Source organism: Cupressus sempervirens, chromosome 6 (assembly GCF_028749045.1).
Source record: "Cupressus sempervirens isolate cs-2001-9-10 chromosome 6, ASM2874904v1, whole genome shotgun sequence".
Taxonomy (NCBI): domain Eukaryota; kingdom Viridiplantae; phylum Streptophyta; class Pinopsida; order Cupressales; family Cupressaceae; genus Cupressus; species Cupressus sempervirens.
This window is the reverse complement of record NC_143123.1, coordinates 16,023,751-16,038,679: the sequence shown is the minus strand read 5'-3', so window position 1 is coordinate 16,038,679 and position 14,929 is coordinate 16,023,751. Positions and strand designations below refer to the sequence as shown.

Sequence of the window (14,929 nt, the reverse complement as noted above, 5' to 3'; positions counted from 1 at the left end):
CTATAGAGATCATCAAGATAACCTCAAATTTTGAATAATTGGCATAAACCAAAACTTATTCATTTATGATGTGACAGTAAATGACAAAGGATACACTTAATACAGAAGGTTGATTATAAATCCAACAAGCAGACCAAATACCACTTGCATGGTAGCATCAAAAAAAAATTTGCACATAATATGAATAAGCTTGATCTTCTTGTGACTGCAAAACAGTTATTTCTCTTATGTTGATGTACTTAGTTTCAACAACATGAAAGTAAAAAGTAATTGTACAGCAGGAAACACAACCTGAGATTTACTGAGGTAAACCAAAAAGGTATCCAAGTTGAGATGGCACTCTGTGGCGTCCAAATATATGTTTGAAAATTAGTATAAACAAACTTTCTCAGGGTGAGGTGTCTGATAAAAATTACAAAATTATTTTCTGCTGACATTTAGAAAAAAACATTTAGTTTTGAATATGGCAATCAATTAATACATTCTAGGTTTCTTTTATATAGAATAAACAAATTAAATCAGTCCTATGTGTAAAATGTTGTCAGATTGCAACAAGCATTTGTTATGGTAAATCAATGTTGTAGTTGTATTGAACAAAGGAGATGCAAACTCCTTATATAAATTTACAAAGACAATGTTTTTATAAGAAACAATTGTGACCTAAAGATGGAGATAAAAACTACTTAATAAACAGAAAACTTAACCAAGATGACCATTGAAGAAACATTATAATATTCTAATACCCTCCCTTAATGGTCATTGTCTAATTGTTGTGCTATACAAATTCTTCTGGAAACATTTTGTTGCTGTTGAGACTTTCCTTGGATATGCAAAATGTTAATGACCAAGAAGCCAAAGTTCGTCCACATCAGAGAAGGGTATCCCCTTCTTCTAAATGCTTTGCAACATGAGACAAGAGCCTGCCACTGAGATGAGTCTGCCACTAACCCTCCTAGAATCAATAAAACATCTGACAGAAATCATCATGAAATATCCAACTTGATGTTAGATAACAGAGTTGCTCTTCCCTGGAGACAGAGATGAACACTAAAAATAGCTAGCACGATTTTGAGGAAAAATCGACAAACCCTCCAAACTTTGCAAATGAGCATGATGCCCCAAAACAGACTGCAAAAGGTCATTTTTTAAGGAGAAAAATCGAACACGATGTTTGAGGTGAAAAATCGATCAAAACCCAACATGATTTTTGAGGTGAAAATTTGACAAGACAAAGCTTCATTTTTAAAGAGAAAATTATAAACCCACAAAAGAATCCCTCACAACTTTACGAATTCTAGAATCAGAAATTTTTAAAGGAATAATGTATGAAAACCCAATAGATAATTTTTAAATGAAAAAATTATGAAAACCCATCAGAAATTTTGAAGGGAAATAGTTATGAAAACCTATCAGAAATTTTTTTAATGGGAAAAAGTATGAAAACCCACCAAAATGTTTTAAGGGTGGCATAATAAAAGACTTCGCATGGTAAACCAGCACATGCAACAAACATGCAAGTATATACAACCCTAAATAACCAAAGACTTTTGCTGTAAACAAGAAATCGCGGGATCAAAACTCCTAACCAAGCTTGTGATTTCCAGCAAAAGTCCTAAAAGACAAACCACAAAAGTTCCATAAAATACCTCTAGTGATTTTTATTTCTAGAAATCAAAAAAACAACTTTCTCCAAAAAAAATTCCAGATCAAAAGAGGCTCGATTTTTTCTTAAAAAATCTGCTAAATTTTATGAAATTTCATCGACCAACTTTGATACCATGTTATGGTAAATCGATGTTGTTGTAGCTGTATTAAATAGAGGGGATGCAAACTCCTTATATAGATTTACAAAGGTGATGTTTCAATCCTGAGCTAAAGACGGAAATAGAAACTACTTAATAAACTAAAGACTTAACTAAGATGACCATTAAAAGAAACATTATAATATTCTAATAGCATTTGAGGCAGACAATTTGGGCATTATTGACAGATTGACAAATGTTTAAGTAAATTATGAATATGGCATACTCAGAAATGCATTATTTGTCACAACCTCACCCAAACTAATTTATTGAAATTCTTGCAAGTTATAGTGCGTACAACTTGTAAAAGAGCATCCAAAACTCCAGATAGCTTTGCAAGAGGGGTAGCATCTTTTCGAACATCATCCTTTTCTTTGAATGACAATAATGTGAGACTGTTTAAGGCCCAAGTCAGCTCGCTCTTTAATCCACTCTGCAATGCCATGACAATTCTTTTACTGTTCTGATCTGTAAACAAGAAAAAAGCAATCTCTTTAGTCATAAATTTATAATTTTAAATAAAGTCGCCTGTAACAAAGTTGCAGAAAACTCACTATTAAATTGTATTCAAGTTCAGCAGATTCGTTTGTAATCAAAAATGAATATGTAATCCTGGGTTGTGCAAAAACAAAAAACAAAATCTGTCACATTAATGCCAATTTTCCTTGACTATGCACCTGATTTAAACCAGCTTATTCATGATTCAAATTTTTCAATGGTATCAAGAATTATAAAAGGAATTATAAAAGCATTATTCAGACACTCATTGACAACACCAAATATACCAGAAAGAGTGACAAATTAATTAAAATCCCCAGACCTCCAGATGATAGTCTATGAAGTGTATGAGCCCAATTTGCATGCCGAAACTATGTGATTGGAAGGACAAAGGAATGGAAATGGATGAAAATAAGTCAACAAAATAAAACTTCTTACTTCTTAGTAACCCTACTATTTATAATCCAACACAAAACTGAATTTTCCCTACCCATGCATAAACCCTTATATTATTACGAAGTAATTGGTAAAATACTTGTTTGTATTAACAGAGACTGAGAGGTCATTATATACAAAAGAATGGAATGATGTTTCCTTAGGAAATGATCGTAAAGAATAGAAACATTCTATTCTAGCTGAAAGAAAGCTAAAAAAGCTACAGCTAACTAAAGCTAATTAAATATTTACAATAGATTACCATTAACTAATAATAGATGATTATCTATTATCATAACACCCTCCCCTAATGGTTAATCTATCTACAACACCAAGTTGTCATCTAAATTTAACAAACTTATCAGGACCAAAAGGCTTGGTGACAATGTCTACAGTGTGATCTGTAGTAGGAACATACTACAAATCTATTGTCCCGTCTTCAACCAATTGTCGTATGCAGTGACAACGAACATCCACATGCTTGGCTCATTCATGGAAGACTAGATTGCGTGCTAACTTGATGACGCCTTCATTATCAACAAACAGAGTAGTCAGTTCAATTGGTGACATCTGCATATCCCCAAGCATCCGAAAAAGCCAACCAACTTTACATCCTGCCTTAATAGTCCCTTTATATTCAGCCTTTGTAGAGGAGAGAGAAACTACCTGTTGCTTCTTACTAGTCCATGTGACTGCACCACATCCCAAACTAAACACATATCTAAAAGTTTATTTTTTATCGTCAACGGAACATGCCCGATCTAAATCTGTGAACCCACTAAGTGTAGGATTAGAACTTTGAGAGTACAGAAGTCCATAATCTGAAGTGCCTTTCACATAACGAAGCCATCCAATGATCAACCTTGGGAGTTGTTATAAAGCATGAGATGTAGCCGACAGCGACACTTATATCAAGCGTAGTAGCATAGAGGTAGATGAGGCTACCTACTAGTTGCTTGTATGTAGTATCATCAACAGGAGGAGAATCAGACTTTATGGATAACTTGAGACCTTTCTCCATAGGTGTAGATGCAGGCTTGCAATCCTACATACGAAATTTGTCTAATAGGGCCCTAGCATATTTGGACAGAGACATGAATATACCAGAAGACTGTTGTCAAACCTCAACACCTAGGCAATAATGCATGAGCCTAGTCATGTCAAAAGAATGGCATAAATTATGTTTGATTCCTTGAATCAAAGATGTTGAACTGCCAGTGATGATCGAATCATCCACATAAATAACCAGAAGGATGATGTCACTATCAGTAGTCTTGATGTACAAATTTGAGTCTGAAGAACTCCTCTGGAAGCCTTGATCACTGAGGTACTTATCATTTTTTATGTACCATGCCCAAGGGGCCTGCTTCAAGCCATAGAGAGCTTTCACCAATCTAAGAACCTAATGGTCTTTACCAGCAACCTTGAAACCAAGAGGTTGCATCATGTAGATCTCTTCATGAAGATCACCATTCAGGAAAGCACTCGAAGTTCATCTGATGGACCTTCCAGCCAAATTGTGCTGCCATGGCCAGGACGAATCTAATGGTGCTCATCTTTGCAGTAGGAGCAAAGGTCTCCTCATAATCAATGCCCTAACATTAAGAAAAGCCCTTCGCAACTAAACGAGCTTTGTACTTATCCAAAGTACCATCCAATTTGTATTTGATTTTATAAACCCATTTCTAGCCAATGGGTTTCTTCCCTAGTGGAAGATCAGAAAAGACCTAGGTCTTATTCTTTAGCAAGCTCTGGTGTTCGTCATGGTTTGCTCCCACTCTGGAATTCCTTTAACCTCAGAGCATGTTTAAAGTTCAAACCAAAGTAACAAGAATCGAAATCGGATCGGTTCAAACACACTGTGAATGTTGGCCATGAGAGCAAAGTTGACAAACTTTGTAGGTTTGCTCTTTTTCTGAGCAATTCTCCCATCAATGAGCTCATTATCACAAAGATCAACAAGTGTCTTAGCCCACCCCTTAGGCCGAAGAGGAGAATGACCAACATTAGTATCAGGAGATGCTTGGTGATCAGGTTCCTCATCAGAAGAATCTAGATAAACCTCAAGTGAAGCATCTATAAATCGAGGTGATCCTGCAAGAGAAGCTTGAGATTTCTATACAGGGATCACTGGTATAACTAATCTGCAGGAGCTACTGAACCCCTCCCATCAAGTGGACCTAATGGAAGCCTGACTCCCAAATCATGAGCCTTCATAGGCTGGTCTATTGGATCAGGAACAAGAGAAACGGGCATGAAGGTCCTCATTGCTCATTAATGACTACATCACGACTGTAGATGAGACGAGATGTCCCAACATCGATTAGACAGTAGGCTTTGTGAAGACTACTGTATCCGGCAAGCATGAGTTTCTGACTCTTGGCATCCAACTTGGTGCATGACGTATCAAGGATGCAAACAAAAGCAAGGGAGCCAAAGCCATTCAGGGGGCTGATTTTGGGCTTGCAACCTGACCAAGCCTCTTCGAAAGTTTTACCTTTGACCGCTACTGTGGGTGAACAGTTCAACAAATAAACTGCAATGTTAACTGCTTCTGCCGAGAACTTCTTCGGAACATGTCTATGTTCGAGCATGGATCAAGCCATCTCAGTGATTGTTTTGTTCCGTAATTCAACGACACTATTCTGTTGTGGGGTGTGGGGTGTGGTTAACTAGCATTTGATGCCATGAGTATCCAAGAAGCTAGAGAAAACATTAGAACAAAATTCCCCCCATTGTCTGATCTAAGACTAATAATAGATTTCCCAGACTTTTTTTCAACTAAAGGTTTAAACTTCTAAAATACAGGAAATGCATCTGATTTCTTTTTAAGGAAATACACCCACATTTTTCTACTGAAATCATCAAAAAACAACAGAAAATACCTGGACCCAAAAACGGAAGGAGTGGCCATAGGGCCACAGACATCGGCATGAACAAGTTGAAGTACCTGAGAAGCTTGCCGTGAATCGCCACTTGTGAATGGTGTACAATGTTGCTTCCCAGCCTGGCATGCATCACAAACTCCAAACTGTTGAGTCTGAATCACTGGCAATCCAAGAACAAGCTTATCCCGAGCAAGTTGTGGGAGATAATGCACATTTAAGTGCCCATATCGTTGATGCCAAAGTGTGCTAATAGAAAACTGCTGAGCAGCCATAGCCAAGTCTCGAGAATCACCAAAATCAGTAAGTCTAAAAAGACCATGATCCTCAAGACCCACTGCAATAGTAGATTGAGTCGCCCGATCAATAATGGTGCACTGATGTGTACTAAAGGTGACATCCAGGTGTGGAGAATGTCGCAGTAACTAAGAGTAGATTTAGTTCCATCTGTGCAACATAGTACACATCAAGGAAAATGAGATTCCTACCAGTAGACTGAATTTGAATGTTGCCTTTACCGACAATAGTGTACTCTTCTCCACCACCAAAAATAACAAAATCGGAATAAGGTTGGAAGTCAGTAAACTAGTCTCTACGATGAGTGAAATGACGAGAGGCACCTGAATCAATGTACCAGGCAGACGATTTCACATGATCTGCAGGTCTTTTAGCCATTAAGGTGTAAAACACAGATTCTGTCTGCTTAGTGTGCTCTACATTGTTCACTTTGGGCTAAAAACCTAAGTGCTTAGATTGTGTAGCTAAGCGTTTCCGACATTCAACCTTCATGTGTCCAAACTTGTGGCAATAGTTGCATTGAATTTTCTTCTGGGAACCATCTAACGCTAGAGCAGAAGACTTCTGCTGAGACAGTTGCTGAAACTTGCCTTTATCCTTCTGAAAGGTATTTAGCAGCAAAGGCTTTCTTTGTGAAGGTGGAGCTGGAACTGGTACTAAAACTTCTATTGTTTCCACCGTTCTTGCTGAAGCAAAAGTGTGCAAAGATCAGTGAACTTCAAATCAACACCAGAAGACATGATGTTGAGAGTCTCGATAAAATGCTCATGGGACTTTGGTAAACTCCGAAGAGTGATAACCAAAATGTCCTCTTCCTCCATCTTGTGACCAATGGCAAGCAACTAATCACAGATTTCCTAAATCCTATTTAGGTGTGCCTGGAGCGAGGTTCGCTCATCCATGACAATAGAAACAGAGTGTTCTTCAAAAAGAAAGCTTTGCTTTTGTCAGAAGTCTCATGAAGACCTTTGAGATTTGTCCAGATCTCGAAAGTTGTCTTACCGAATGGAATCTGAGAGAGCTGATCATCAGCCCCAGAGAACTTGAGAAGCATCACTGCCTCCTGATTATTCAGATCCCATGTATCCTAATCAAGGGCAAGGGTAGGAGTAGTCAGACGCTTCATAACACCCAGAACAAGTTGATCGGTGTTCCGATACTCAAAAATTGCAATGATTTGCTTCTTCCAAATGTCATAATTTTGACCATTGAATTTGGACTTGTGCTCGAGCAGAATGTATGTTAGAGATGCCATGGCACGTTTTTCAATGAAAACGTGAAAATTTGTGAAGGCATGTTCTTTGAGGCAAAAAATGGAAGACCCAAAAAAATTGGAAAGTGACGCAGAAGAGAGCTCGAAAAACCCAGATGGAAAATGTCAATTTCTGGATCCAATGGCTCGAAAATCGAGGCACCCTGAAAAACGAATGACAACCTAGTTGAGCTCTCGAAAAACCCATCAAGAATCAAGAATCAAAAAAAATTCGAGCTCAAAAATTAGGGTTTTGAAGAAAACCCTAGTCGACAACCATTGAAGGTTGAAATTATAGAGAAATGGAGTTTGGGAGGCTAAAAAATGGACATTTTTTATAGAAAAGAGGCGTCTATCTAAGGCGGTAGAAAGAACGAAGATAGGAGGTAAAAAGACAAGTTTCTTCAACCAAAAAAAACCATGAATGAACGAACATCAGACCTCAGAAAATCGCAACTTGTAGAGCAAAAACGTGAGATTTTCCAAGGTTTGAATGCCACGATTTGCAAAGAAACTTGATGTACAGAAAAAAGCCCAAGGAAAAAATGATCTGAACTTGTATGAGTTGCAAGAGAACATCCAAAAATGCGCAATTTGGAGACCACTGTGAATGTCATTTTTTAGAGAGATCGTATAGAGAAAAATCGAGATTTCCAGACCTAGCCAAGATCCAAGTGTGCAAAGATGATTTCCTAAAAAAATGAAACCCTAAATGGCATTCAAAAATACTTTCGAAAATTTGGAGCAAATAATTTCAAAAGAAATTATAAAATTTTCAAAAAAAATTGAAGTATTGGCTCTGATACCATATTACAAAGTAATTGGTAAAATATTTGCTTGTATTAACAAAGACCGAGAGATCATTATATAAAAAATAATGGAACGATGTTTCCTTAGGAAACGATTGTAAAGAATAGAAACATTTTATTCCAGCTGAAAGAAAGCTAAAAATGCTACAGCTAACTAAATATTTACAATAGATTACCATTAACTAATAATAGACAATTATCTATTATCGTAATATATATCCCTATGCTCAGGGCCCTCTACTTTAAAAATTGTAGTTGCCTACTTACAGTTGGCCATGGAGAGCATAATTCCTACATCCACTCTTTGAATAGTCTCCTCAGTTCCAAAAGAATGAAAGCCAAAACACTAACAAATATACAATTGAAAATTAGAGTTGGGCAATGACATTGTCTTGCCTTTAAGTCTCACTCTTTTGGTTCAGATGTGTTAGCTTGCCAGTTATTCTTTCTAGAACAGAACATTTGAAAATACTCACAAAAAAGTTGGCAAAATGCTACCACCAAAAAAGGACTTAGCAACATGATTATAGCATCAAAGGACCTTGTCAAATGATTCAAAACAAACAAAGAGTATAAAGTTAAAGCATCTAGCATCAAAGGACCTTGTCAAATGATTCAAAACACACGAAGAGTATAAGTTAAAGCATCTAACCTACAATCATGTCCATTGCTGAACTGTAATTTTTGAACTAAGCTACAAGGTATGGAAAATGGCAATGGTATATACATAAATACAAGGTTTACTTTAGTGGTGAATCTCACTCATTGGCGACCCTGAATTTGGCAAAAAAATTTGCACTTTTGGGATGGGGACGTTGCACGCACTTTAAGAAAGCTGGGTCCCATGCTCAAACCAATCGCCAATAATGATAGATAATCATTTTTATTTTGACGATGACTTCGCCAATGGAATCTGATCTTTCCACATGGTAAATTAAATATTTTCACCCATAATTTTTGAGGCTTGTCTTATTCGATGGTCGCATTCGCCAATATATGATAAAACTTTAAGTTAGGTTATATGATAAGTACATATACTTGACACATGTCTCTATTCTAGATACTTTCCAAGTAAATTTTCATCCTTTTAAGCTTTGGCCTGAAATGGATCTGACTGTGGACAGGTGTCATTACTCCGGAGATTTTTTGTAAAACTTGTTGTCCTTGAACATTTAAGCCCGAAATAGGATTTATATTATTGATTTACGATCATCTAATGGTTATTAAAACATGTTACTATGTTTTAAATGATATTATATGTTAGGTTATATGATAAGTACATATACTTGACACGTGTCTCTATTTCGGAGCCTTTTCGTTGAGTTTTCATCCTTTTAAGTTTTGGCCCAAAATGGATTTCACTGTGGACAGGTGTCATTATTCCGGAGATTTTCTCTAAAACTTGTTGTCCTTGAACATTAAAGCCCGAAATTGGATGTATATCGTTGATTTACGATCATCTAATGGCTATTAAAACAAGTTACTATGTTTTAGATGATATAAAATATGGTTTCTAGGTATTCACACTTTTAGTCAAGATTTTCTTTCATAATTAAAGATTCACCAGGGTTTTACAGAATTTTCATACGACGGAAAAAAAATTGCCAATGAAATTAAATTTTTTCCATGTATTAAAAAAAAAACACCACTAGAAATTAACTTTTCCCCCTAAAATAATGTTGGATTCACCAAGATTTTATATTTTTTTCCAAAGAAGTTTTCTTAAAGTTATCCCAGCATAAATACATTGGTGTGGAACATGGCCAACTACACACACACACATCCTAAGACTTGTGGAGAAGGACAAAACATCCCCTTGCCACAAGGCACATCCCTGCCATTACTAAGGGCACCCCTGCCTACAAGTGACACGTTAAGGGGGTGGGGCAAGGGACTCCCTGTTGTAACCCCTAAACCCTACAAGGGCAACTACCTCTCAACCTCCTTATAGTCTCTACCTCAAAACCCCTTAAAGGGGCACTCTCCCTCAACCTTGCTAGGAGCTCAACTCCATACCCTACATTTTTTTAAAGCATTTTGGACCCATGTTTTGTCTGTGTAACAAGTCTAAGGATGCTATAGACCCACATTTGGAGATAGTTTGGGAGTGCTATCAAAAGACTCGTGTTCACAGATAAAATTCAAAACAATTTTATTGATGGATAAAAAAATTGACTAAATTTGAACCATATAAATCTCCACTTTTTTATTTTAACTATTAAAGTTTTAACAATTTTAAAAAACATTCAAACTTCAAATAAATTTATATACTTACATATATAAATTAGACAAACAAAATTTGCATAAACTCTACAAAGCCCTATACCATACCTAAGAAGTCATACTGAATTTATAATTATTATAATATTTTTATTTAAGAGTAAACTTTATATAAGAATATTTCACACTATAATTTACAAGTAAGGTAAAACTTATAACCTTACATTTATAAATATTTAAGCTAGCACAAAATTATTCTAAACATTTATAATTACATCCTCAAGTTAGTTGAACCATAGTTTTCATCTCCAACAAGGATTAGAAATCAGATAATAAATGTCTTCCCAATATGCATCTTCCTTGCTTGGCTACTCTAAAATAGCATTTTACTCAAAAAGGCATAAACATTAATTACAATAATAGTACTCGGTATTTTATTTGATACACTTTGATGATGCCATATTATTATGGCCTAGTTTTAATAAGCTTGTGCTATCCTTTCTTTATTCTATGTCGTCCTTTGTTATGACTATGCTATGTTTTAATATGTTGCAAAATGTTTTAAGAGGGTCTTAAACTATGTGGCATGTTGTGCATACATGATTAGTTGGACTTTCAAACAACCACATAACGTCCCCTTTCTAGAATTAGATTTAATAATAGATTATTGAATAAATAATAATAAATTATATTATGATTAATAATTTATTAAACTTTGAGATATTGGGGGAAGAGTACATTTCTTAAATGGAGTCGTCATCTTGCTCAAAAGCTAGGGTTTTTTACCTTGTACCTTAAAGGTCGATCAAGCAAGAAAGCAAAGCGCAGTTGGGAGATATGCGCTTGGAAACTAACAGGAGAAATGAGGAAGAGTTGAATTCAGTTAATGCCCACGGGCAATAGTGAGATCATAAAAAAAGGCAAGATTTATGTGAATTGGAAGGACATACGGACTATAGCAGATGGTAGGGACAATGCTTGACATCAAGACGTTAAAATAAGTGTAAAGGCCGCTATTCCAAATAGGTATAGTGAAGCCCTTCGCAAAAATGGAAATGACCTAAATGGGCCTTCAGCGTCCAAAGCGGTGGATCTTCCACATTTGGTTGTGCATTTGGCAACAACACGAAAGCCCCGAATGGCCATGGCCATCACGGTAGATTAGTTGATGAAGTCAAAATGGAAGTGGAGCATAATGTGTCAATTTTCTCTAAACTTGGTCTAATTAGTTGTTTCCAAGGCTTGTGGCCAAGTTTATGTGTGCTCCACAATCAAATTTCAAAGAACTAGGAGTAGATTTTTTCATTGTATTTTTTGAAAATATTCAGGAAAAGAATAAGATCTTATGTGACTGCATCTGGAGTTGGGAGAATAAGCATCACCTATTGTCAAAACCCTTGCATTCGGCTTTCTGTCCAGCGAAGGAAACTTTTGACAGGATTCCACTATGGGAAAGACTCTTGAATTTGCCATTACACTTCTGGTTTGATTATTGTTTAGAAGTTGCACAAAATTCTTTAGGCATTTTTTTAATGGTTAATGAAGAGTCTTCAAATCTCTTGCATTCAACCTATGCACAAATTTTGGTGGAGATGAACATGGCTATGAGACTTCCAGCGGAAATTACACTCAAAACTTCAAAGGGTTTTTGGGTGCAGCCTTTGAATTATGAAGGATTCCCATTTAAGTGTAGGAGTTGTTTTAACTTTTCAGACTAGGCATATGGCTGCACAATGTGTTAAACAGAAGCAGGTCAAACAAGCCTCTTGGTGGAAGGATGATTCCCACCTTCATTATACGACAGAGAAGAAGGGTAAAAACAGAAGAGTTTTTCCCAAGCAAAAAGTGGGGTGTTGTCGTAGCATTTATGTGAGGATGTGAATAAGAATGCACATCCAATATTGAATAGCATTAAGGTTGGATCTTCTAGTTGTACCAAGGAGCCTGTGGTTAAGAAAAGCTATTGCTAAGCTAAATGGGAAGGGAAAATAGACCTGTAGATGCTCGAGAGGAGGATAATAATTCTGTCACTAGTTGGAATAATAATTCTGTCACTAGTTGAAATCAGCAAGATGGAAGGACTGAGAGGGATCTGAGGATACCTGATTGTAATGCAACATAACGACAAGATGAGGCAGCGGTGGTCAAAGAGTGTTGGATTGCTGAAAAGGGCAAAGAAATAAAGAAAATAAAAACTTCTTTTGATACAACTCTGTGCTCTCACGAGAAGGTAGATGGTAACATGAAATCCTGATTGCGATCAGATATATTGTTTCTTAGACTTGTTAATGGGTTTCCATGGTTTATGCAATTTATCTGGGGAGATGGTTCCCTCTTGTAGCCATCCATGGTATAGGCAAGGTTCATTTTCCCGGTTTATCAATAAAATTTAAAACCTTACTACCAACCAAAAAATTAAAATAAATTATAATATACTTTTTATCAAATTAACTATATGAATGTAATATATTAACTAATATAGTATAATACAATATTATATATTAATGAATAAATAGTAATAACAAAATAAAATATTACCATTATTTTAAAAGATTATATACAATATATCAATATATTAATATAATGATACCAATACGATATATATACATTGATATTAGAGCAAATGATGAGTCTCGACCAAGAGACTCCCACCGTTGGACAAACCATTTTGGTTGACAGTAATAGAAGATTCAATTTGGCACAAAACGACATTCAAGGACAATTCAAAAAAACAAGAACAATGATTACTTCTGGATATCCATTCCAAAAAAATCCATTATCGAAATAGCAGATGGGCATCTACAAAGAATCAACAGGACATTATACTAATATAGAACCACTTCCGAATAGAGTTGCCTACAGTTGCAATTTGAGTTGCAGCTACACCTCTCCACTTGACTATAATTTGCCACCATATAACCGCTTATTTAATGTCTAAAATATTCAACTATACACATGATTTAAAGGATTAGTGTTGGGAGTTACAAAGAAAAGAGGTATCTACCAACATGGAATAAAGTTTGCAAGCTATATATGATCTATTGGGAGGAGTCTTAAAACAGAAGACTTGGAGGATATCACAATCGGCTATTAACCATAACCAAATGCATGTATGAGTCACCATCACCTATGATAAAGGATTTTCTCAAGACAAACTTATCAATGCCTATATATTCCATCTGTCTTATTGATTGTCGAGTTTGACAAAATCTCAATTTGGGAGTACTAAAAGGAGTAGCATAATCAAAGGTATCATATAAAATGTGACATCCATTCCTCAATATGCAATATCCATAATTCACCTGTTACTTGAGGATATTGTGTCTCCAGAGAAACTAATATAACTATGAAGAATGGTCAAATGCTTGACTGAATACTAAAGGCACATATACCGTTCCCATCTTTTATCAAGTTATAGAGAACATAGGCAGAGTCATGATTGTGCAAGCTTGTCCTTGAAGCACCAATATTGATTGGCGATTCCTACTATTCATTCATAGAAGACAAATCCGTTGATACTATCAATTCCTTATTGTCACAGTTCATCTAGGGGAATTGATACTAAGATGCAAGACAAATCTATTGATACTATGAAGAGATTTCAAAATCCCAACTTCAGTGCTTCCATTTCCATGGTTGCATACCAATCTATTAGCACCACCTTCAAGGTATTCCATTGGTATGCAAATCATTTCAGCTCTAACAGAATCACAATTTTAAGTCTAAAATAGGAAATACTCTAACGTTCAATGTAAATCCTTCCCCATAAAACCTCCTTTAACAAATCGTATTCTCTAGTAAGCCTCCCATTATTGTTCTACTCTTCTTATCTAAGTGAGTGAGTGTACCACTTTATGCAAAAGCCCAAGATCCTTTCTATAAATGCATTCATGCTTCAACAACCTACCAACAACAGGAGTAAAATACCCACCAAAAGCATGTCTAATATTTGCATGATTCAGACCACAATTGTAGCTTGGAACGTCTAGTGGCAGCTGCTCCTATTCATTTGTCATCAATAGATTCATAGCTTTGACAAATGAAATGAACTACATAAGTCACTTTAAAAGTGTCTATAACATAAGTTGCAGGGTTCAGACCCTATCAGCCAAGATCAAGTTTGGGTTTGTCACAGGTTCAAATTTGGGTTGGGTCCATGCAATGTCCACACCACAAATTGTGGGTCCGAGTGGGTTTCGTATATACAGACCCACAATTCGTGGTGCGGGCCCATGAGAACCCACGGCCCATGGGGCCAAAAAGTAGCTTAAAACACATTTGATTATTTTTGGTTGGTTGTCTCTCTAGGTTGCAAGCTCTTTTGTTGTTGTGCAGATTCAAATTACATACTCCTTTATCCACCCAATGACGCATAACTGGTTGGGTGACAAGAAAGCAAAGGACTTGGTATTCATTCACAACAAATTGCACCTCCTGTCACACAAGGATCCAAAATACAGAAAGGGCATAGAGAAGTTGTGGGATGTAGCACCCAAGTCTACTGACTTGGATATGACCATCCAGGATCTAGCTAGAGCTACCTTGTTGGATATGGATGATGATGGTGATGATACAAAACTGTTTGGGGCTAGTGGAACCATTTTGGTTTCCAATGATGAGGATCTTGATTAGTTGCAATCGAGGATGAACCCATTGATCCCTCATTTTTTGATGACCCATTTGACCCTTAATGGGCCTCGATATAGTGATAAACTATTAAACACTTGCCAG

General features: G+C 36.2%; 1 protein-coding gene across 2 annotated transcripts in view; it reads right to left on the bottom strand.

Annotated features, from left to right (window-relative positions):
- The window catches only part of LFR (ARM repeat superfamily protein), a 63,545-nt gene that overhangs the window by 31,784 nt on the left and 16,832 nt on the right, over window positions 1-14,929 (bottom strand). Inside the window, exon 2 of one of the 2 annotated variants that reach the window (XM_089786380.1) lies at window positions 2,101-2,270. In XM_089786380.1, the coding sequence (XP_089642506.1) occupies window positions 2,101-2,270 (170 nt within the window). Of the gene's footprint in view, window positions 1-2,058; window positions 2,271-14,929 lie in introns of both variants that reach the window. The other variant, XM_089786379.1, reaches the window with a different exon arrangement.